Below are 21,480 nucleotides of genomic sequence, written 5' to 3'. Positions count from 1 at the left end.
ATGCCAATTAAACTTTTTAACATTTCTTTTCAGTAGATAAAGGAACAGTTAAAATCCCAGGGACTGAATTCAAAGCTGGTGTAAGAAGGGCAGCTTTGCTGCCTTCATCTATAATGTGTTTGCTGACAAGGGGTTTGCTTTGCATCTTGCATTTTTGTAAGATTAAGGGAAGCCAAGGGAGTTCAGGTTAATTTAGCGCGCCTCTGAAGAGGCTGAGAACTTGGAAAAAAAATGCCTCTCATGGTGGTTTTATGTTTCGTAAGAGGAACTGAAGGACCAGGGCCAGGAATTTCTGCTCTGCGGCTGGATCAATCTACAGGTTTTGGTAAACCAGCCTCCAGCTTTTCCCACACCTGCAAATTATATGGGGGAATATATACATACTACGCCCGATCCAGAGTCGGTGCAAAAGCATCCCTTAACTGTGGACTTTGGATCGGCATCTTTGTGCTACATAATTTCAGGGGACTCTTTCCAAACAAACTCCAGCTGATTGCACACAAGAGAGTTCAAGGCAGCATGATTGTACCTGCCCCCTACCAGCTCTGTGATCAAATCACATTTGCCTAGTTTGTATTTCTCCCCTTTCTCTGCATGAAAGTGTCAAGCAAACAAAGGAGAGAGAAGTAATGGAGATAAAAAAGCAAAGCCATGTGACTACAAGGTGCTTCCAAAGACACAGAATAAGCAGCTGGGAAAAACTGGGAACAATATTGCCTTTAATCTCTAAGATAAGGAGGTTCAGTCATCTTAGATATTACTGGTAACATCTGTGGCTTTAAAAAAATAAATAAATACAAAAATCAACCTGTAGCCGAGCCATTAAGTTCACAGTGTCACTGTAATGTTGGCTTCAAACCCAAAACAAAATCTTTGAAAAGGAGAAGAATTCAAGAGGCTTTTATTAAAGTGAGAGGTAACTATTCTGGCACTATTGAAGTGAAGAATAAAGTCACTGGAGGAACTGATGATTAATTTCCTCTTTATTTGCTCACTGAAATAACTGTGTAAGAAACTTGGAAAATACGTGAAGGGAGCAAGTGGGCCGGTTCAGGGACAGCTTTGACCTAAGCAGCTTTCCCCAGGTAAAAGAGTTGCTGCTACACAAAGGAGGAGAAGTCGTCCAAGGGTGCTACTACTCTGACACTGATACCTCAGTGCAACACAGTGAGAGTCATCTGACGTGCATCAAAACAGTTTGGGTGTAAAGCAGAGTTGACATGGCCCAAAATCTTTTCTCGGGTTGCAGAATCATGCCCCAGTCCAGGTGCTATTGCAGGTTCAGGGTGTTGATTCAGCTGCAGTGAGAGCAAACCACGCTCTGCTAGAGCAAGGATATATAAAAAAGTGCCAGGGAAATGAAGCTAGAGCAGGGAGGCAGAGCGAGCTGTTTGTGTCCTTCAAAGTAAAGCAAAGGAGTGCCTGTGAAGATGAACCTTAACATAAACCGCAGGGAAGAAGAGTGTTAATGCAACACCCATCTCAGGCGGCTTTTCCAACACGGGCTATAATACAACAAAAGCAGCTGAAGAGGGTTCTTTTTTTTCACAGAATTCTCTAACCAACTTTGCAAAGCCAAGAAGGCAAAACTCTTCCGGAGACCTTTCATGTTCTTAGTTTGTAGAATCCAAACATTTGTTATGTCTGTCTTCCATAACCATTGTCGTTTAAATTGGTAGCGCTCCTCAAGTAGAAAGGATGGGTGTGATGTAGTGTTATGGAGGTTACTAGTACATACCAGAAGCCTCAAGAACTCCTCAGCATTTCTATCCAGGATGTGCTAAGATGGCGATACTTGCATGGTGAATGTGTTTTTACTGTGTGTTTTTATGATGTCTTCATTATGTGCTTTTATTATGTGGTTATAAGCTGCTAGAATGGAAACAGGAGCGATAAAGCTTGATTGATTATTATATTCCCATATATAAAAGGAGATTATTTTTTTCACTATGGATGACAGATGAGTTTGATTGGAATGCAATTCCAAGCATTAAGTCCACTCCTGGAGTAATTAAATCCAGCTCCTCAAGTCAAGACGATGCTGATGCTTCTGAGCCTTCTTCAAGTCATTAGACCCTCAGCTTTGCACAGCTAGAGAGGCAGCTGGGGCACTTGGTACCCTGTGTCCCAACAGATCTCCAGGGACCTCAGGCCACCAGGGTTCCCTCCTTCCGAAATCCCCAAAGATGAAGAAGAAGCTAAATTCAGAAACAAAATGGAGTGTCCCAGGCTTTTGTTTAAGATCTTGTTCCTGATGGGGTCTAATTTAGACAACAGTCAAGAGCTCTAAAGTGAGACAGTGTCTTCATTTAAGGCTTAATATTTCGTGATGTGAAAGGTCTGACAAGTGCTAATGAATGCCCTGTGTTCCCCCTCGCTCTCCCCATGGCATGGTGCAGCCCCCTGCTATGCTGCTGCAGGTCTCCCTGCACCATCCTGGTGAAACCCAGGCTTTGCTCCCGTTTGAAGTGAAGGCGACAACATCCTTAATCTTGGTAACATCCATTTATGGTGCCCACAGCAATGGACTTCTCCTCAGGGGCTCAGCACCTCACAGAATCGAGCCTTTCAGTGAGTTCAGAGTTAATCTTTGTGCAGCTCCCTCGTGCAGCACTGTACTTTGCAACCATTCTCATCTGCCAGTGCAAGTATTCATCAGGCTGATGAGCATTGCGACCGGTTTCAGCTGACACAGATTCTGCCTTTTTGTGCTGTATCAGAAGCCTACTCCCTGCGACGCTCCTTTCATTGCTCACCTACCTGGGAGACAGCGGCTACCTGTGAAACACATCTCCCAGGCATCTCAGTGCAAACAGAGCCTTTCCTCTTACAGACCTGGGATGGCTCTGGGTGTACAAAATTCCCTGCAGCGGTCCTTGCATGAACGGGCTGGACCAGGAGGAAAGCACGGTGAGGTGTGTGCTGGGTGGGGAAACACCCTGGCTGCCAAGGAAGCAGAACCAAGAATCTTCCTGTAATTTATTTATACAAAGCAAGGGCAATCTTCCTTGTTCCTCCAACTAAAACCGTCCCATTCCTTGACTCTAATCGTTCAATAACTTCACAAGGAGTGGAAGCATTTCCCCATCCCCAGTAGATTTTGTGCTTTGTGTTGTTGCTGGCTAGATAGATGCTGGCATGCCACTTACTGCAGCCTGCAGGCTCATGATCTTTGCATGGCTTCTTCCCCTCTAGGAATGCCATAAATAAATCACTAGGTCAGAAAGGCTGTTACATGCCTGTGGTCTCTCTCCGTCACACTGACTCTTTTTCTCTCCCCATATTCCTTCTACATCCGTACACAGCATTTAAACCTGCCAGGAATGCTACGTGCAGTCTCCCCCTTCTGCTGGTATCTCGCTGTGCTAGGTGCAATCCAGCAGCAGATCAATCATTCATATCCTTCGCCACAGAGGACACTAATGATCTAAGATCAGAGCAAAAAATCACATTTAGGCACAAGCTGCACTAAAGTTTTCCTTCCCCAGGAACGTGCTCACTGAACTGACAAATCAGGTTTCCAGGGAGGTGGGTTTTCAAGTGCATGGTGCTGCACAGCCAGGGTCAGGTATTCAAAAACTTTAATTTAGGATCCAGAAGGGGAGTATGATATTTAAAGTATCTGGGATATTGAAAGGACCCTATCCCGGCTGTTCCTACTGTGATTGGGGTGTCTGCAATGCCCTAAGAGCTTTTTGGATCAAATGTAGGTGATTTTTCTTTGGTGTTGGCCACCAAGAAGTGAGCTCTAGGCAAAGAAGTTCTGTTCTCGCTCCTGCAAAAGGAGCTAACCTGGGGGCCATGCTCTCCCTGCAGCTTCTGGCTAGAGCTCTTCAGGGGAAACCCCTCTGCCCTACTTTACACATTCAAAATTCCCTTTATTCTGAAGCCTGAGCAATTCACTCATCAGCTCTGCCCACCACAAAGGATCAGAAATACTAGTATAAAAGAGGAAAAAAGCATTTATTATTGATAAGGGGCAAAATGACAGTCACAGTAGACAGAAATCAAGGGCCTTTCTAGAGCTGAAATGAGGTTTTTCATTAACAGCCTTTTGCACAGCAGTTTTTTTAGCTGTTAGCGAGAGGTGGAGAGAAGAAAAAGTTACATTCTTGATGTTACCCCTTAAGATTTTTTAATTTTTGCTAAATGGAACATATTGTTGCATCTCATGTTTTTTCCTTGCAGAAAAGTTCTCATTTGCAAGGACCATGTGTGCACGCGGGTTTTTTTCTCTTTTTTTTTTTTTTTTATTGTTTTAATTGCTGTTGTCATCTGCACATTTTGCAAAGATTCAGATCAAAATTTTCCAAAGAACCATAAGAAGACCAGGAAAAAGCAAGGCAGCCTTCCTGCAGGTTTTCTCAGGTGTGCTTATCACTAAGGTGATAGATTTTTGAGTGGTTAGCAGCACTGTCTTGGATGGCCCCAAAGGAGGGTTATAAAGATTTCTTCTTCTTTATCTATTCCTGTGGCATTTTCTGCAGCCTTCTTTTTCACTCTGACTTCTCACAGGCAGAAACAATCTGAAATCTTAAGCTAATCTTGCAAGAACCCCCCTCTCATACATCGTGGTGCCCATGCACAGCTTATTTCTTCATCCTGCATGTAGGCTTGTTTATCCAAACTAGGTAGATTTACCTCCTCAACACAGTTGTGGAGAGTAATTAATTGGGTTTCTGTCAAGTATAGGACAAGATTAATCAAACCTGTCACCTTGAAACAGGCCAAAACTGGAGTCAGGTATGACCTGTGCTTTAAGGGTCATGAAATGCAGACAGGAGTACCGTGATGAAGGTGTCCTGCAGAAACAAACCTAAAAGAAATGCCACGTTTTAGCAGCTTTGAACAGAGCTAAGAGGCAAAATTCAAAACTGAAGGTCTCAATTTGGCATCTGAAACCTGTATCTGTTAACTTAAACTCTACCATTACAAGTGAGAAATACTTACCAGTTTGGAATGGTCTTGGGGGGGTGCGTTGTTAAATGCAGATCATTGCAGGTCATATGCAAGCAATGCGCGTGCTCCATACGCGCCGAGCACACGTGCACATCCTGAGCCACTGAAAATACGGCCTTGCAATTATGTCTCTGCGGGGTAGGAAGAGCAAGGGCGACGTGGGCCAGGGTGGAGGTAGGGAACAGGGCAGGTATCTTGTGCTCTTTCTGTTTCAGGATGTGGTGGGCTGACCCTGGCCGGACGCCCGGTGCCCACCCAGCCGCTCTGTCCCTGCCCAGGGAGAGGAAACAGAACGAGAGGCTCCTGGGGAGGGCAGGGCAGGGACATCGCTCAGCAGTCACCGGCACCGGCAAAACAGACCCAAAGTGGGGAAATCAGTGCAATTTATTATCATTTGGCCATGGCCAGCAGCGGGTCCGTCGAGGCTCCATTGGCACCAGGGAAACCTTCTGGCAGCTTCTCAGAGAAGCCACCTGCATAGCCCCCCTGCTGCGCAAACCCTGCCACCAAACCCAATACACAGGAATGTCAGCAAAGGGCTTCTTTGCTCCTCTGATGACCGTGCAAGACACAGGCTGCAAGTGCAGGTCTGCAGGCAAGGCTGGGCCGGCTTGGATCAGTCCGGAGTGCCCACACCGGCATTGACCTTCGGGCACCTCCTGGCTGCTGGGTTCTGCACCGCTGGATGGAAATGCAATGACCACAACAATCATCTACACTCTTCAAAGCTGAAGCATCTTTCGGCTCTTTCTCCTCCTGCCTTCTTCTGCCTTGGGCACTACGGTGTCCTTCGGCGTATCAAGGATGAGCAAAACATACCCAGGTTTGAGACACCCCCCAAACAGAGGGTTCCCCTGGTCGTGTGTGTGCACATATACACACGTGTGCACACAGCACTGCCACCCTGTGGCTTGCTAATCATAAAAGGGGTGGGCGTGTGTGTGTGTGTGTGTGTAAACTTGTTTTAGGGTTTTTTTCCCCAAAAAATGCCATGAATATGGTATAAAAGCTTCGTACAGACACATACTCTACTCTGCCTTCCCAACATGGAGGTGCCCAGCTTGGCACACACACACGGCCAGGCTGTAAAAGCGTGCCAGCTGTGCCGCTACAACTGGCAATATCAATACTTCACCATCAGGTTCAGATAACAGGCAATTTGCAATTGTCATACATATTCTACCTTTTCCTTTTTTTGTGTGTGCGTGGTTAATTGTGAGAGGGAGGACAGCAGACCTTATCTCTTGCGACTAGTGGTGGCAAAACTGAAAAATTGTTTTCATTACCAGGAGGAAGGCTTTTCACATGCAAATTATCAATATCATTGTGATGTGGCATTTTTATTAATCCAAACCAATCTGACCAAAAAGAAAGAAGGATCATTCTTGTTTTATATCAAACACTTTGCTCTGACAATGGTGAGTTGTATTTGATGAAATGTTGCATGGATCACACCAGTTTTGCAATTTACTGCAGAAGAGAAAGAAATAGAAAGGACTAATGGATGGGGATGGGGTTGGGGATTTTTGGGTTGTTTGGGAGGTTTTTTTCTTTTGCTCTTTTTCTCTTTAGGACACTTCTCATAAACACCAGTCAAATTATGCCAGTTTATGTAAGCGTTTTAACTTCTCTTCTTCAACATCAAAGAAACTGATCTGGTTTTATAGATGTGAGTATTTTTGTCTCTCTATTGTGTGCAGTTCCCCTTCAGACACTGGGAAAATAAGGTCATGTTCCCTACCGAGTCCATCCCTTTCTGTTGATTTTACTTTCCTAAAATCCTAATAGAGCTTGAAATTAATACTGTTTAATTTTCTTCTCCTTTTCTTCTGAACCACCAAAGCTTTCTCGTTGCTGCTATACCACTCCGGATATAAAGAATATGATAGACTTGGAGTCTTCCTTCCAATGGCAAATTTCCCTGAAATGAGAAAATCAGAAGGGTTTTGGCTCTTTCTCCAAGGAAGTAAAGGCTCTCCCTTCCAGCCTACGAGATGAGCAGCAGGGATGCTTCTTCACTTAGTTCAATAGGGGATGGACCACATAAAGTTACAGATCACTCTGATGTGGCTAAATTCAGATTCACTGACATGAGGATATGTCTAAATGTCTCTGCTAGGACTGCATCTCAGTGCTGTCTGCTTCTCCAAAAAGAACCATATTCACACGCCCCTGCCTATGACAAACAATTTGTCCAGCATTTGGGAGACCTTTAGACTCACAACTCCTCCAGGAGGCAGGTGAATGCACTTTAGTGATGGACCTAGTTGCTTCGGGACCCAGCTGGAAAACATTTACTCAAGGGTAAATAAAGCCAGGTGAGGAGACCGACAGTGCTGGAAGCCACTTGGTTATTACCAGTGTTGCTTATTACTGCCACCCACAAGCAGAGATGCTGGGGGAGTATTCCCTGATCTCTTGCTCTGCATGGAGACCAGCGAGAGCATTCAGGAGAAGATGGAGGACATCATACCTACTGCATCAGCATCCTTCTTTCCTGCTAATGAAGTTACTGGGAAGGAAAAGACACTTTATGCCCCTTGGGAGGTGCCTGACTTTCAAGGGAGGGACTGAGGGTTTCACTGGAGAAAGGACCCAGAGGCAGGTTCGTCGCCAATGAGGCAATGGAACACCACAACCCTGGTTGATACAGACTCCCATGCGTCATGCCCGTTCATCACATCGGAGCACTGTTTAGCTGTATGAAATGGGCTGTAAACTTTGTTCATTTTGGCTGACTGATAAAGGCTATGTGTGTTTTACAGCATTAGGAATGTGATGGAGAAATGTCCCCCGAGACCTCTCGCTGCACCAGGTCTTATCATTTGTCATAGCATGGCAAAGACCTTATAGGTCATCTTCTCTGGCCCTCCTTTGCTTACCCAGGACCCGCTACCTTTCTCAATGATGCCTCTCACATAGATTAAAAGCATTTTAAATATGTATTATTTTTGCACTCTCTGTGTATCCGTGCCTTTCATACCCACATCTTAAATTCATTGCCTCTCTGCCAGTTGTTTGTAAATGTCCCTAGGTGTTTAACTCTTATTCTCTGAATCCTCTGAGCTATTGTTGGTGAATATGGCTATTACATATTCCTGATATTTCTCAAAGGTCAAAAGAAAATGTAAAAATGCCATTTCTTTTCTCTTCTCCCTTCCAAGCTGCAAAATGCAATATTGTTCTGGTGCAGTTACTTTTGCCGTTATGCTAAGATATTTTTTTTTTAAGTACACCTTATTGTATTTATTGCAAATGTTCTGGATACAGAATTATTTCCCCAAATTATTAGGAACTAGAAGATATAATAGCCTTTTATTCTGTTTCAGAACATATTACTCTACCACAACAGTCTATTTGCGACAGTTTGCTCTCATCTTCCTGCAACCCATCTTACAAATGAGACATAAAATTGAGGCTTTGGATGCTTACGGACCCAATCCTGCAACATTTATGCACCTGTTTAAGCTGAATCATGTGAGGATTCATAGTGAATTGAATGTGCAGAATGACTAACACTTGAGGAACTACGGCAATTGCTCTAAGGCAGTTTGCAGTTCTTCAGGATAATGAGCAATGCATGAAACCAGGGTGCATTTTCTCCTCCTCCCCCGAACCTGGCCAGGATGCTGTAAAGGATGGACTTGGAGCGAATGCAGAGTAAAACATCCTCTCCTGCCATCAGTGCATTCATGTCTTTCACTACAGTAAGACTCCTGATCATGCAGAATTTAGCCCTCAGCAGTGGAACAAGATTTCTAGGTTTTCATTGCAGAGTCACAGTTGGTGATGTTACACAGCCTTGTTAATTGATTACAAAATAATTCAGGAAGCTGCACGGTTCCTGCATCTTCTAAATAGCTTGTGGCCTCCTTGTTCAAACCTGGCTGTACTTCAAGGTCCTGGTCCCCGTGTTTGAAGCCTGATCAGCTGAAGAATGACCTTTCTCTCTGACCTACATCTTTCAGAGGAATAAAGCAACAGATGACACCAAGTACAGGATTCAGAGAGCTCTTTCTGCAAGCCCTTAGCAGTGGAGCTCTCCAGTGAAGGGCATCAAGCTTAAATCTCAGCTTACCCTGCAAGGAGGGCTGTTTATCATTTCGGTTAGTAGCAGCATTCCCATTGACTCTGCAAGAGCAGAGTCAAATCCCAGCGTGTCTTTTAAGGCAAGCTACTCAGCAGAAGCAGCATCTCAGCAAATAGGATGTCCCTGCACCTGCAAGAGTTCTCATCCAGGCAAACCAACTCCCATCACGCGCTGAACGATCCCCTCGCTTATTGCTCAGCCTCGATCGAGATTTGCGTTCTTGCACATCGCCACCGTGATTGGCAACTGAAACACAAAGATCAGACAAAAGAAGCTGAAACACCACCTGGGATGGAGCTGAAAAAGATGCAGGAGCAGATATCTCCATCTGTATTCTCGAGGATGGGAAGCCAGCTGCGGTGTGGTGCTCCGGAATCACAGGGGACTGGTGCTCTGTCCTGCTGCATCTCGGGAAACCCCGATGTCAGTCCCTGCATCAGCAAGGTCACCTCGAAGCCTATTTCCTCATCCTCAGGCCAGTCACACTGCTGTGAAACACCAGGATAGGGTGAGCATAAGGAGTCCAAGAAGAATAAAACAGAAGGAAAATTAGGCTTTTCTCAGATTTATGCAGAAGGTGAATTATGGGGCTACTTACACCACCTAAAATCACTTTCTCCCCAGGGGCTTGAATATGCTCTATTATAAAAGCTGTATACTGGACTGTAAATTTGCCATATATGCTACAGTGTAATTGTACCAGACTTACCTATGTTGCAATTTTTATCTATAAACGTAGCAGTGATTTGTTTGTCTCCTCTTTCGACAAGAGTTTCAGAATACTCGGGAAAGCACATGGGCCATAACGTGCTCCTTCCACCACCTGAACCCAGGTAAAAAGTCTTCTGCTGATTCTGCCTTCCCGTACACAGCACCAGCATCATGCATCCCTGTACGTATGGACACCCTTACCCCAGTGCAAAGCACCTTGGCATCCTCGGTAGGAATCACACAGCACTGACAGCACATCGTGCCCTGAGCGAGGTACTTTTGTATTGATGCAAAAAGCCGTGCACAGAAGGGAAAATGGCAGCTTTCCAAGTGGCCCCAGTTAATAGCTCTGTTTTGCTTAATGGTTTCTCCCATTCAGACTAAAGATGCTGTTTTAAATATGTAAGCAATTAGTATCTCTCTCTCTCAACACATCTGTGCTTCTTCTGTCTGCTGCATTATAAATCCACTGTGTCCCTCCCCAGCTCGGCAGTGCATGTATTACCAGATACTCTGATTTTCAGCAACTTTCCGGTCCGGAAGAATTGTGCTGGGATTTGGAGACACTTTGCCAGGCTGGCCTTGCCTAAGCCCTGGCACAGCCGGCATCTCCTCTGCAGGGCTGGAGGGAAAAGACCCCTCGGTCTTTCTCTGGCCACTCTTCGGTCCAGCCAGTCCCTCTTCTTCCCAACTTCCATACACTTTCCCTTTCCGGGTAGAACCCGCAGCCTTTTCTCTCTGTAACAAAATCCAAGGGTACGCCTGTGGCTTGCGGGAGGCTGCTCACCAGGGCTGGGAGCGTGGCAGGGATGCATCCACGCACCTGGAAGCAGAGCCCCACGTGTGGTTCCTGGCTCACGTAAATTCTGCCGGTCCAAACTCCAGCGCGATTTAAAGAGACGTGGAAGGACCGGTGTGCCGATGATGCTCGGCATGTATAGTACTGCAGGGAATTATTGTGACTAAACCGGGAATTACTAGTCATTAGGCGTGATTAGTTATTCACCATCTTTTTTTACAAAGTGTCTTCCAGCCCAGCAGATCTGCGCGCGCCGAGGCGCGGGTGCGATCCCCGCCACCGCGGGCCGCGGTCACCTTTGTCTCGTTCCATCGCAGTTTTTCTCCGTTCGGGGAGAATCCACCCGCCGGCGCCTCCTGCCCCGCCAGGACCGACCCCGCCGCACCGCGCCCGGCAGCGGCCGCGCCAGGGCCGCGCCACCGCCGAGGGACCCCGCGGGCGGGGGGGCGGCGGCGGGGACCCCCCCGGGGCGCGGGGCGGCCGCTGCCGGGACGCGGCGGGGACGCGCCGCAAACTTTGGCGGCGGGGGGCGGCGGGGCCAGGGCCCGCCCCGAGCGCCCCCTCCCGCGCCGGGCGGGGCGGGACGGGCGCTCCGCGGGCGCCGAGGGGCGGAGCGGCCCCGCCGGGCGGCGGCGGCGGCGGCGGCGGCGCCGAGCCGGGACGCGGCGCCGCGCTCCGCACCCCGCGGAGCGGCGCGGAGCGGCCCAGCCCGGCCCGGCCCGGCCCAGCCCAGCCCAGCCCGGGAGCCATGCCGCTGCCGTGCCGGGGCTGGACGCTGGCGCTGCTCACGCTGCTCGTCGGTTTCCTCATCTTCGCCGATATCTCGGAGATCGAGGAGGAGAGCGGGTAAATACCCCTTCCGCGGCGCGCAGGGGCGCGGAGGATAGGGGTGCCGGAGGCGGAGGCGGCGGAGGGGGCGGGCGCCCGGACAGTTTCTTTGTCTCCCGCTCTCCCGGCTTCTTGCGGCGCCGAAGTGGGAAGGAGCTCGCTCCGCTCCCGCGCAGCGCCGCGGAGCCGGCGGCAGCCCCGGGCGGGACCGCCCCGCCGGCGGGCAGGACGGGGCGCGCCGGGGCTCGGGGCCGGGGGCAGCCGCGAAGGTCCGGGCGCGGGGGCGGGAGCTGGTACCGGTCCCGTTAGAGACGCTGAGGTACCGGTCCGGGCAGGGATGCTGCAGCAGGCACCGGTCCGGGTAGGGATGCTGGGGTGGGTACCAATCTGATTAGAGATGCTGGAGCAGATACTGGTCTAGAGAGAGGGGTTTGGGCGCAGGCAGAGCTCAGGTGTTGATGGACTGATGGAGCAGGTCCCTAAGCAGGATACGGGTGCGGGCAGTCTGCTGGCCAGGGGTGGTGGGGCAAGCTGCAGCCCAGGGGGCTTTGGGTGCCAGTACTGGTCCGGATGGGTGTGGCAGAGCGGGCACCGGCCTGCAGGGGTGATGGATAAGGGACAGGTCTGCAGGGTGCTGGAGCAAGGACCAGTCCGTGGGGTGGGAGAGATTGTGCAGGGACCAGTTGGCTGAGGGTGATGGAGCAGGGTGGGAGAGCTCAACCCACTTGTCTGTCCCCACGGGCTGCGGCAGGGGCTTCATGTTTATCACCCCTTCCTGATCACTTCCATGGTGGGTGTTTACCTGCAGGTGCCCTGTACAACAGGGGCTGAAGCAGCCCCTGTATCTGAGGAGAGGAGCAACACCCTACCCACCACATAAACCCCATCTCTGAGAGCTGCTTGGAAACTTAGGGAATGAGAAGAACAAATGTGGAGGGGAGGGTTTGCATTAACTTCAGGAACTCACTTACAGCAGTGTGGGAAAACAAACCAAGTAATTCTAGTACTGTGGAGTGTGCTTGTGGCACCCAAATTGCTAAAGGTCTTTTTGTTTGGGACCCGGTGGCATTGTCCACTGTGCTACATTAACACAAACACCTGGCTGAAATTATAAATGAAATGCAGTGATGTTTGTCATTGTTTCTTTGTTATATTATATTGGGTGCCACAGGCGCGAAATGCTTAAAGGTCACTAGCCTTGTCCAGAAGCATCCAGCACCGGACTGTAGGTTACCAGGCTAGATGAATTGTTGCTCTGCAATGAGCTGCCACTATCTATATAATAATAAAGGAAATTAAAATCTTCAGAAGCGTCCTCCCCATCAGACAGGCTGCTCCGATCCCCTTGCTTTCCTCCTATCTCCTTTTCTGGCTTCTGTTCTTTCTTCTCTCTCCTCATCTATCTGCTAGATCTGTCTGCTAGAACTCACTGTGCCCTTATTGAAAATGTATTCTGCTTTGTTACTTACTTGTCCTGTTTTTCACCTTGGTTCATTAGGGTTTCCTAGCGTTGTGGGTTTTTTGCTCTTCTCTTTTCTGTACCATGTATGGAAATTGGACGTTTGCTGGTTGCTTATCTCCAAGCCCTGGCATCTGAGTTTGCTGCTGTAGTTCCTCCAAGGAAGTACAGCCAAGCAGTGCAGCGGCAGAGACGGCAACAGGGTCAGATGAGTTCTGCAGAAACAGCGAGCAGCTAGTTTCATACAGCATTTCAGAAATTGTAGTGCACAAGGTAACTAGCGAAGGAGAAACTCCCTATACCCCAGGGAGTGAAGGAAGGGGTCCTGCACCCAGTGCCCTCTAACATGCGTTAGTCCTAGATCCTTCACAGAGAAGTTCCTGCACCCACTGTGCTTCCAATACAAAGATGCACAATGCAAAGGTGGGACTCTGCTGTATTAAGAAGTAATCACGAACAAGGGCTCACTGCCCCCTTCTCTTGCTTTGCCCTCTCCCACCCACTTCTTCTCCCCATTGCATCTCCGAAGTGGCTCAAGTTTGATGAGCTTCTTCATCCCGAACACAGCAAGGGGCCAAACACTGTTTGTCTTACACCGTAAGCTCTTAGCACAGGAGCCTGGCACAAAGAGCACTTCATCGCTGTGTGCTGCTGTGGTACCAGGAATGGTCAACACAACCTTCTGACCTGGCTGAAGTGTATTGCTGGGGAGATGTGGAAAAGCTGAGTGCTTGAGCCGCAACAGGTCAGGGAATGATAAAGAACTTTCAACTTCGAGGGCCACATCATAGCAGCATCTTTTGCAAACAGGTCCTGTAGGTAAAGGGGACTGTTTGACAGCAAAAGTGCACAACAGTGTAGGGAAAGAGACCCTTCCAAAGTTTCCCAGGAGCTGTCTGTGTGTCCAGGATCAAAAAGCTCCTCTCCTTGAGAGGTTTGGGAGGTACCGGGTATTTGTGCAGCTCTCCCCCACATCAGGAATATTTGGCTGTTGGATCATGTGGCTCAGCAGCCCCCTCCGCACCCCCACAGGCCATCTTTGCTTTGGTCAGCAGAGCCCAAGCTTAGGGAAAGCAAAGAGCTGGCCAGGTGTCCCCTGGCAGGCTCACGGCACTGAGGGGGGCTGGGAAATGCAGGCAGGTGCAACTCCTTTCTTCTTTTTCCTTGGCATCGAAACACTCTCTAATTATTGTGAGGAGCGAACAGCTTGCCCACTTTTACACATACCCTGCCCCCTGCCTGTGATTTGGATTGTCTTTGGAAGAATATGCCTCATACGGGTGGGAGCAGGGGGGAGCATATTTCTCTCACCTACAAATACTGAGAAACTGCAGAAAGAAAGAACCAAGTGTTCGTTAGTTACAAAGTAAGAATATAATATTGCTGGCAAAAGGACAAAAAAAAAAATTATGCTGTTTCCCTGGACAATAAGTTCCCAGCATCACAGGTGAAGGGAGGTGGGAGCCAAGGGCAGCTGGAGCTGGTCTGCCTGCCAGAGGCTTCTGAGAAAGATGTTTGCTCCTTAAGCAGTCCCATCTTGCTCCTCCAGATATTCTTATAACACCTCCTGCAGCCGGGAGATACTGAGACAAAGAGGTGTCAGGGCAGGGATGAAAATTCAGCAGTTTTCTTGCTCCTGATGCTGTGTTGCTCTTGTTAGCCTGTTCCTCCCACGCTGCAGCCACCCCTGCACATGGGTTTTCATCCTGCTACATCCCTGTCATTATGTATACGTATCACCTATAGACGCATCGCTTGAATTGCATGCTCGGCGATGCTGCGGGATGTCAGTGGGCAGGCAGGCACGCTCGTCCCGCTCGCCTTGGCTCGCTCCTCGCGCTCGCCGGCCCGTGCTGCCACCGGGAAGCATTGCCATTGCCATTGCCAACGGTCCTGGCACTTGGTTCCCCAACAACCACCTGGTTCCGGGCTGCTGAACTTTTCCTTCAGCCCGGTGGCGCCTGCGTTTCCCTCCATCGCTTCGGCTCTTTGTTTCCCTGCGAGGAAACAAAAGACACATTCACGTCTGTCTTGGGGAACACGAATGCAATCGCAGGCATTTCTTCATCCAGCCCAGGGCAGGGGAGCAGGCCAGACCTCTGGCCGCTGAGGAAGACAAAGGATTCGGCACTGAGTGGAATAATTATTGCCGGTGACGAGGAGGAAAATTCTACTCCAGTTTAAAGGGACTCTTTGTTACTACGCGTCTGCTGTACCAGTTCTGCAGGGGTCCGGCTGTGTCCTGATTGTCTGTAGAGGGAGCTGGTGACCCGCTGCCACCAGGTGACTTCTCAAATTAGCCCATGAGCCATCTTAGGGAGCACTTGACACTTGGTAATGGGATGGTCTTAATATGAGTCAACCTTTTCTCTGCTAGTCCAGACCACATGCCTTTCCATCCTGATTACAAGAGGAATTATATTCTGCTCTTTTTAAGTGATGAATTGGAGTATCTAATATTGCTGGCCTGCCTGGCAGCTTGTCAGTAAATTGCCACTTTTTCCTCCTGTGCCCTTTTCCAACACCTGCCTTTCAAAGGCTTAGTAATGCCACAAAGAGATTTTGTGTCCTTTATGGTGGCTGATGTGCTTGCTCTGAGTGGTCTGTAGTGTGCTGTAGTCGTAACACTTCATGTCAGGGTTGGTCCGTGGAGTATAAGTGTCCTGCTTAGATCTTTCGGTCTGTGATTCACTATGCCTGACCCAGAGTTAGTCTAAGACTTGCTCTCCACCAGAAAGTTTTGTTGAAAAAAAGTGCTATATTCTACCAACATACACTTTTGTGCACTCACACCGCGGTTGCGCACAAACCGACAATTATCCAGGTTAGTCTGGAGGAGCAATACCTCTGCAGGACAGAAGCCCACAGACACCCTGTAACCATTCACGTAAATGGAGCCAACAGAGAGACCTTTGTATTCGTTGGGTATGGCAGGGCTCTAACAAAAGCCCCGTGACACATCAGGCTGGAAAATAAAAGCAATGTTGGAGCACTGATTTGAGTAAGAAAATACTCAGTGTAGGTTTTGATTGCAACTATTCTGACCGTAACTTGAGCTCAAGCAGCCGATTTCAGGTTGGTTGCAGAGCTCCCCTTCCTCCCTGTAAAACACAGCTTCATCTCCTGCTGCCCTGCGGGGCAGGGGTGGCTGCCGCAAAGACGTATCCAAACCCCCTGTGCTCCTGCCTAGAGCGAGCTGAAGGAGATGAATATCCATAGCTTGTTTCCTTAAGCTGATCAGCTCCAAGGGAATGGTGGGAGCAGCGGTACTTGCAGGGAATCGATGTGTGGCAGGAGGGCTGGGAGCAGCGGGATGGAAAGCACTAGCAGACCCCCAAGCGATCCAGTGGAGCAAAAAGAAAACCCAGTGCCGTGAATGTAACCAGTCCTAAGGCCTTTCCAGTACAACTCGTGAAAAGTTACTCTTCGGTCCAGTCCTGATTGTCAGCAGCTTGCAAGACCCCAGGAGGGGATTTCTGAGCTTGCCAGTGAGTAGGGCAGCAGCTGTGGTAGGGGGAAGCACGTTGCCAGCCAGGCCTTCTTGGGTGCAGAGCTGCTGAAGCCCCCAGCAACCAGAGCAATGAAGCGAGCAAAGCAATTCCCACAAGGGCTTCAGGTTTCCCTTTTCCCCAGGTGGGCTTTTTGTTTCCCATCTCTAACCCCGCAAATGCACAATTCCGGCCTGGAATGCAAAGGAGACCTCTTTCTCCCTGCAGAGAACAAGGAGGTGCAAAGGGTTCGTTTAGCGAAGGCTTGTTGAGCAGCTAACGGCGAGGTTAAGTGCTGCAGCCGTCAGCAGTGCAGTGCCCGCTCCTCCGTCCTACTGCCGTACTCGTGGGCAGAGAGCAAAGCCCTGGGACTGCAGCCATCAGTGACACAGCAGATCCTGCTGCCCGTGGGCCCTCCTGGCCTCTCCCGGACATGGATGAAGGGATGGATCAGTTTTCTCTTGCATTCTCTGCAGCAGCCGTGGTTATTCTGACTGGACATCACTTCATCGGTGCCTACTTGTGTGCCAGGTCTGCTCCGATCTTCCAGGAAAGCCTTTAACAGGAGCTCCCTCATCTTTCCTTGGGCTTTCAGGCTACACATACTTTGTTTTTTCATCCCTGAGACCAGCACTATTTAAATAGATCTACAGGCATAGTTGCTATAAAAACAGTTGTTACCAAGACAGACTTCTAATTGCCTCCATCATTCGTTTTCCCTCGGCCTGGGTCATCCTCAGCAGCAAGAAATAAACCCAAATGACAACACTAGACAATAATTATTTTGCCATTTCTATGGTTTCCGTCCCCAGTTGCCTCTGGAAACAAGGGAGTTCCCTGACACAGAAGTTCACTGGAGGAACAGTTTCAGGTCTCCTTCAGCAGACACCACAGCAGAGCAGGCTGGTGTCAGCAGCTCTGCCCCTTGTAAGGCAATAGAAAAAAGATGGAAAAACAAAAAGAAGAAAAAAAATCTTTACAGCTCTTTTTTCTTTGTGTTCCCACTGTAAATCTAAAGTACTCCTTCTCTTGACTGAGCAGCAGCCTTGGTGGTGCTGGTGGCCTTGGATGATGCGTCCTCAGCAGCAGCAGCTACACTGGCTGTGATGAGGAAGCGAGGGGGCTGATCCAGGGAGATGGGCACCACCGCACTGCCAAAACCTGCAGGGGAGCAGTGATGGTGAGAGGGCAGGCTGGAAGCAGGAAGGTAGATGAGCCGGGAGGGCAGCGCATGGTAAAGGTGCTCGGTATGTGGGTGGTGGGACCAAAACTGTCCTCCTGAAGCAGCGAGTGATGCTACAGCACAAATGCCATGTCCTGACCATCAAGTAACCATGTCAGGAGTCCTTGCACCAGCCCCAGGGTGATTGTCGCTCTTGGGGGTGATGCTACAAGGCAGAAATACTGTCAGCTTTAGGAATGCTCCCTTTCACCAGGCGGTCAGCAGCTTCATCACCCCGACCCAGCTAACTCTACTGGCCCCGCTGCTGACCCTTCGGAGGTTCCTTGTTTGCACAGCATTTGATTCATCGAGCTGGCTGCTTGTGCACGGGGTCAGCTCTTTCCAAATTTAAGTGCTGGACTCCTCATTGCTACTGCAAATAAAGTCCTTGTTATTGCATACAGAAATCCACTGGGAGTATCACAACCACAAAAAAAAACTCCAGGCTGGCCATCTGCATGCTGAGCATGCCGTCCCTCCCCAGCCAGTGCTCTTCACGGGCAGGGCTTCTTTTAAAAGCACATAGTGTCACAGTCACGACACAGTGTTGAAGTGCGCTCTCAAGGCTTCCCTCAGTCAAACAGCATCACAGTGGGCTTCAGGTCACCTGTGTGTCTGGCAGCTCTGAATTGAAGGATGGTTCTTCCACCGTGACCCGTCACCTCCCAGCCCAACCTTTACCAGCATCTTCAAGACAATAATTCAGCTCTCAGCCAGTGGCTACAACAGGGGATGTTTTCCCCTGTGAAGGTTAAGCACCATCATAAGGCATCTCCAGCGCCTTTTCTGACACCCAGAAACATACTTGACTGCGAACCAATAGCTGCTCAGTTGGTAATCCAACAACTTCTTACTGCTGCCTGGATTTCCGTGGCTTTATGAGCCAGGGGAAGAAGAGGAGGCCAAGCTCTGAAGCCACTATTGGCTTTTCAGTATGTGGTATCTGGACATTGTCACCTGGGGGACTAAGTCCTTGCGAAGCTCCTGGGATGGCTCCGTTGCTGGTGAGTGCCTGTAATGGTGGGCAAATAGCTCAGGTAGTTGCTAGGGGCAGCTCTCACCCAGGCGCTCCCAGTCCGCTTCGTGTAGGCACCAGGTGTTATTTTGAGGATGCTCGTACAGAAGAACCACCCCAGTAAGATGTTACTGCCCAGGAGAGGTCCTCGGCATCCATGCCCACAGTGACAGAAGAAACCAGACAAGACCGTTGGTATTCCAAGGGGCTCCACAGAACAGTGGTAAAAGCAGGCAAGAGATGGGAGGATGAGCCGGAGGACCCACAGCCCCTCAAATGTGATAGCTTTTCATATTGCACCATCCCCATTTCCTAAGGTGTGTGGCATCCAAGATGCTGCAGGAGCCACTGGGATTTCTGCCTTTTGGGATGCAAATGCTCAGGGTGACAGGATCTGCTGCAAGACTGATGCTGTGCTGTTTGTGCTCCCTGATAGCTCTGCTCTGTTGGCTGAAAAAATTATCTCAGGAAAAATGTATAATGTAGACACATTTTTTAAGTAGTGAGGCTTTTGTTTCTGCTCCTTTCTAGGTCTTTGTTGGGCTTTTGGGGTTTTTTCCTTCTGTCTTCCAGAAGGGGAAAGCTAAATACACAAACACACACCCCCTAGTCCCAAGCCCCTCACTGGATCCTTTTTGCCTGCTTCAGTGTCTTTTCCTTTGTTGGCTGTTTAATTAACAGAGCCAAAGAAAGCAAGGTGATGCCAGGAATAAATGTCTAATGGAAGACCTGAGATGAAGGAGGGAGTAAGGTCCTGCCAGTATGCAGGATGGGGAGAGGTAAAGGGTGTGACATTTGAGCCCTGTAAGCATGTGAGTATTTTTTCTTTAGAGCAGCAATAAAACAAGATCATCGTGGGGTGATCAAGTCAGGCCACGCTGATGTTACGGTGAATGCACGTGGATGTGAGACCTGACACTCTACAGGTGTGAGAGACTTTTCTGGCTCAGGGGAAGCGCATTGGAGCACATTTCTGGCTTGGGAGCAGAGCCTGAAAGTCCTGGACCATGGCTTCCTGGTGGGCAGCAGTAACCATCAGGCTTTTCTGAGCATCCTCCTGCCTCTTACAGGTCCTTCAGAGCAGGTGGCTGGAGGCAGGGACAGGGATTTGGTCCTGCTGTTCCCATTACCCCAGCGCAGAGTGATCCCCCAGCACAGGCTGCCGTGAGTGTTCCTCCCATTGCCTCGTGTCCTTTAGTTGTCAGAGCTGTGCTGTTCCTGCTGGGTCTTCACCAGTTTTGTCACGTCAGTGTTTCAGCCTAATTGGCTTATTCCCTATTAAGCAATAGGTGTCTCTGTTTTGCCAACTCATGTGTCTTGATTCCTGCGTCCTCAGTGCATGCTTGCGGTGATTACACCGTGATTTGCAGCCAGGCAGAAATCTCAGGGCCAAGCCCTGCTCTCAGTTACACGGGAACTGATGTGGAGCCACGGTCACCACCTGACAGGTAGGGATGCTGAGCACCTCTGACCTTCCCAACTTGTGGCTACTGGGATGGAGCCTGCAGGATGGATGGTGCGATGGAGGTGGGATTGGGGCATGAGAGGAGATGATCAAATAAGCAAGGCTGGTTTGCATGAGACTGACGGAACGGTGTTTTCCATGGTGGGTAATACCAAGTGCTGCGGGCAACAGCAAGGCCATCGGCTGATGGATTCACACCAGATCTGCTTGGCTTGCTGGAAGATGCTATGCCACCAGCCTGCCTGGCCAAGCACTGCCCCTGCAGCTTGTATGCTGGAGCTGCACTGGGATCCCAGTGGGGAAAGGTGGTTTTCCTGAAAGCCATGGTATGGGCACACTCTCGCAAATGTGGTCATATGACTTGATAGAAAGAATGAAACCTGGAGCAGCAAAAATAGCACCTGATATTTAGGAATTTTTTGACACTCGGGCTGCCAAGATGTGACAATATGAACAAGTGAGATTTTAAACACAGCAAAGTGTGATTTCAAATGTCTCATCAAGATATATTGCAGCATCCTTCATCCTAGCAGGCACGCTTTAGAAATGTCTCCCCAATTAATCCCTACAGAGGGAACCTTCCTTGCCAGGAGAGTGCAGGTACGCAGGGCTACCCAGTGGCCACCGCTTCTCTTAGCTGCAATCTCCTCCACACCACGGTATGAAAGCCTCAAAAGCAACCGGTGAAATGTCGCAGGGAGTGGCCTGCATGTGTCAGATGTCCTGGCTTCTGCCAGTGTGTTATAACACGTGATGCAGGAAGGCGAGATGAGAAACGAGCCTGCAAGAGCCGCATTTCTGGATGGGGGAAGACCGGTGTTAGGGAGAGTGCACAATGTTGTTTGACTACGTGATCCCAAGGTTCAAAAGTGCATCTGTGATCCCATCGCTTCTCACCTGGCTTTGGCTTTTGTTTCTGATTTGCAAGTTGGTTTACATGTGGGGCTAACCAGCAGTGAAGGCTTTCCTCTCCAAATGTCTCTCCTGTGGCAGCAGAACATTGTATGGATGTGGGTGGACTTTGACCTAAACCCCACAGAAACCGCTTGAGTGGCTTGTGAGGAGCCCACAAGGGGACTTGCTGGTGAATGTGGCCTTCCTCCATCTTTTCAGCGAGACTCTGCCATGCAGATGGAAAGCCAGGATATGGTCCCCAAGGCATCCAAGTTTCCAGCCTCTGGGCTCAGTTGCTGCTCAGTTTGGGCTCCTGGGACACCTTTGCTTCTCCACCCTGCAGGACAGGCTGGACAGGTTGGCACTTGGAAGCCAGTTATTTCTCTTCCATAGACAATTTGGAAATATGGCAATTTTCCCCTAAAAGCCCTGGAGTCACGTTTGCTGCTCTGCTGGTCTCAACATAAACCTTGGATTTCAGGGAAGAGGAAGGAGAGTGGAAACCTGTATCCTGGTCCACATTTCACAGCACTGGCCTGAGGGAATCCTG

General features: G+C 49.4%; 1 protein-coding gene and 1 long non-coding RNA gene across 3 annotated transcripts in view; one reads left to right on the top strand and one right to left on the bottom strand.

The window, feature by feature from the left end:
- Window positions 1-4,036: 4,036 nt before the first annotated feature.
- Window positions 4,037-10,975, bottom strand: LOC119150664. The gene is made up of 3 exons (XR_005105175.1): window positions 9,759-10,975; window positions 9,038-9,295; window positions 4,037-6,880 (listed from the first exon to the last, which is right to left on the bottom strand). It is a non-coding gene; the product is annotated as an uncharacterized LOC119150664 (long non-coding RNA).
- A 246-nt stretch (window positions 10,976-11,221) lies between these two features.
- The window catches only part of ST8SIA2 (ST8 alpha-N-acetyl-neuraminide alpha-2,8-sialyltransferase 2), a 33,064-nt gene continuing 22,805 nt past the window's right edge, over window positions 11,222-21,480 (top strand). For both annotated transcript variants that reach the window (XM_037395989.1, XM_037395988.1), the window contains exon 1: window positions 11,222-11,405. In XM_037395989.1, coding sequence (XP_037251886.1) covers window positions 11,308-11,405 — 98 coding nt within the window. In that variant the 5' untranslated portion in view covers window positions 11,222-11,307. The remainder of the gene's footprint in view (window positions 11,406-21,480) is intronic.

Source organism: Falco rusticolus, chromosome 7, assembly GCF_015220075.1.
Source record: "Falco rusticolus isolate bFalRus1 chromosome 7, bFalRus1.pri, whole genome shotgun sequence".
Classification (NCBI taxonomy): domain Eukaryota; kingdom Metazoa; phylum Chordata; class Aves; order Falconiformes; family Falconidae; genus Falco; species Falco rusticolus.
Note: the sequence above shows the minus strand (reverse complement) of the source record. Positions and strands in the feature narration are given on the sequence as shown.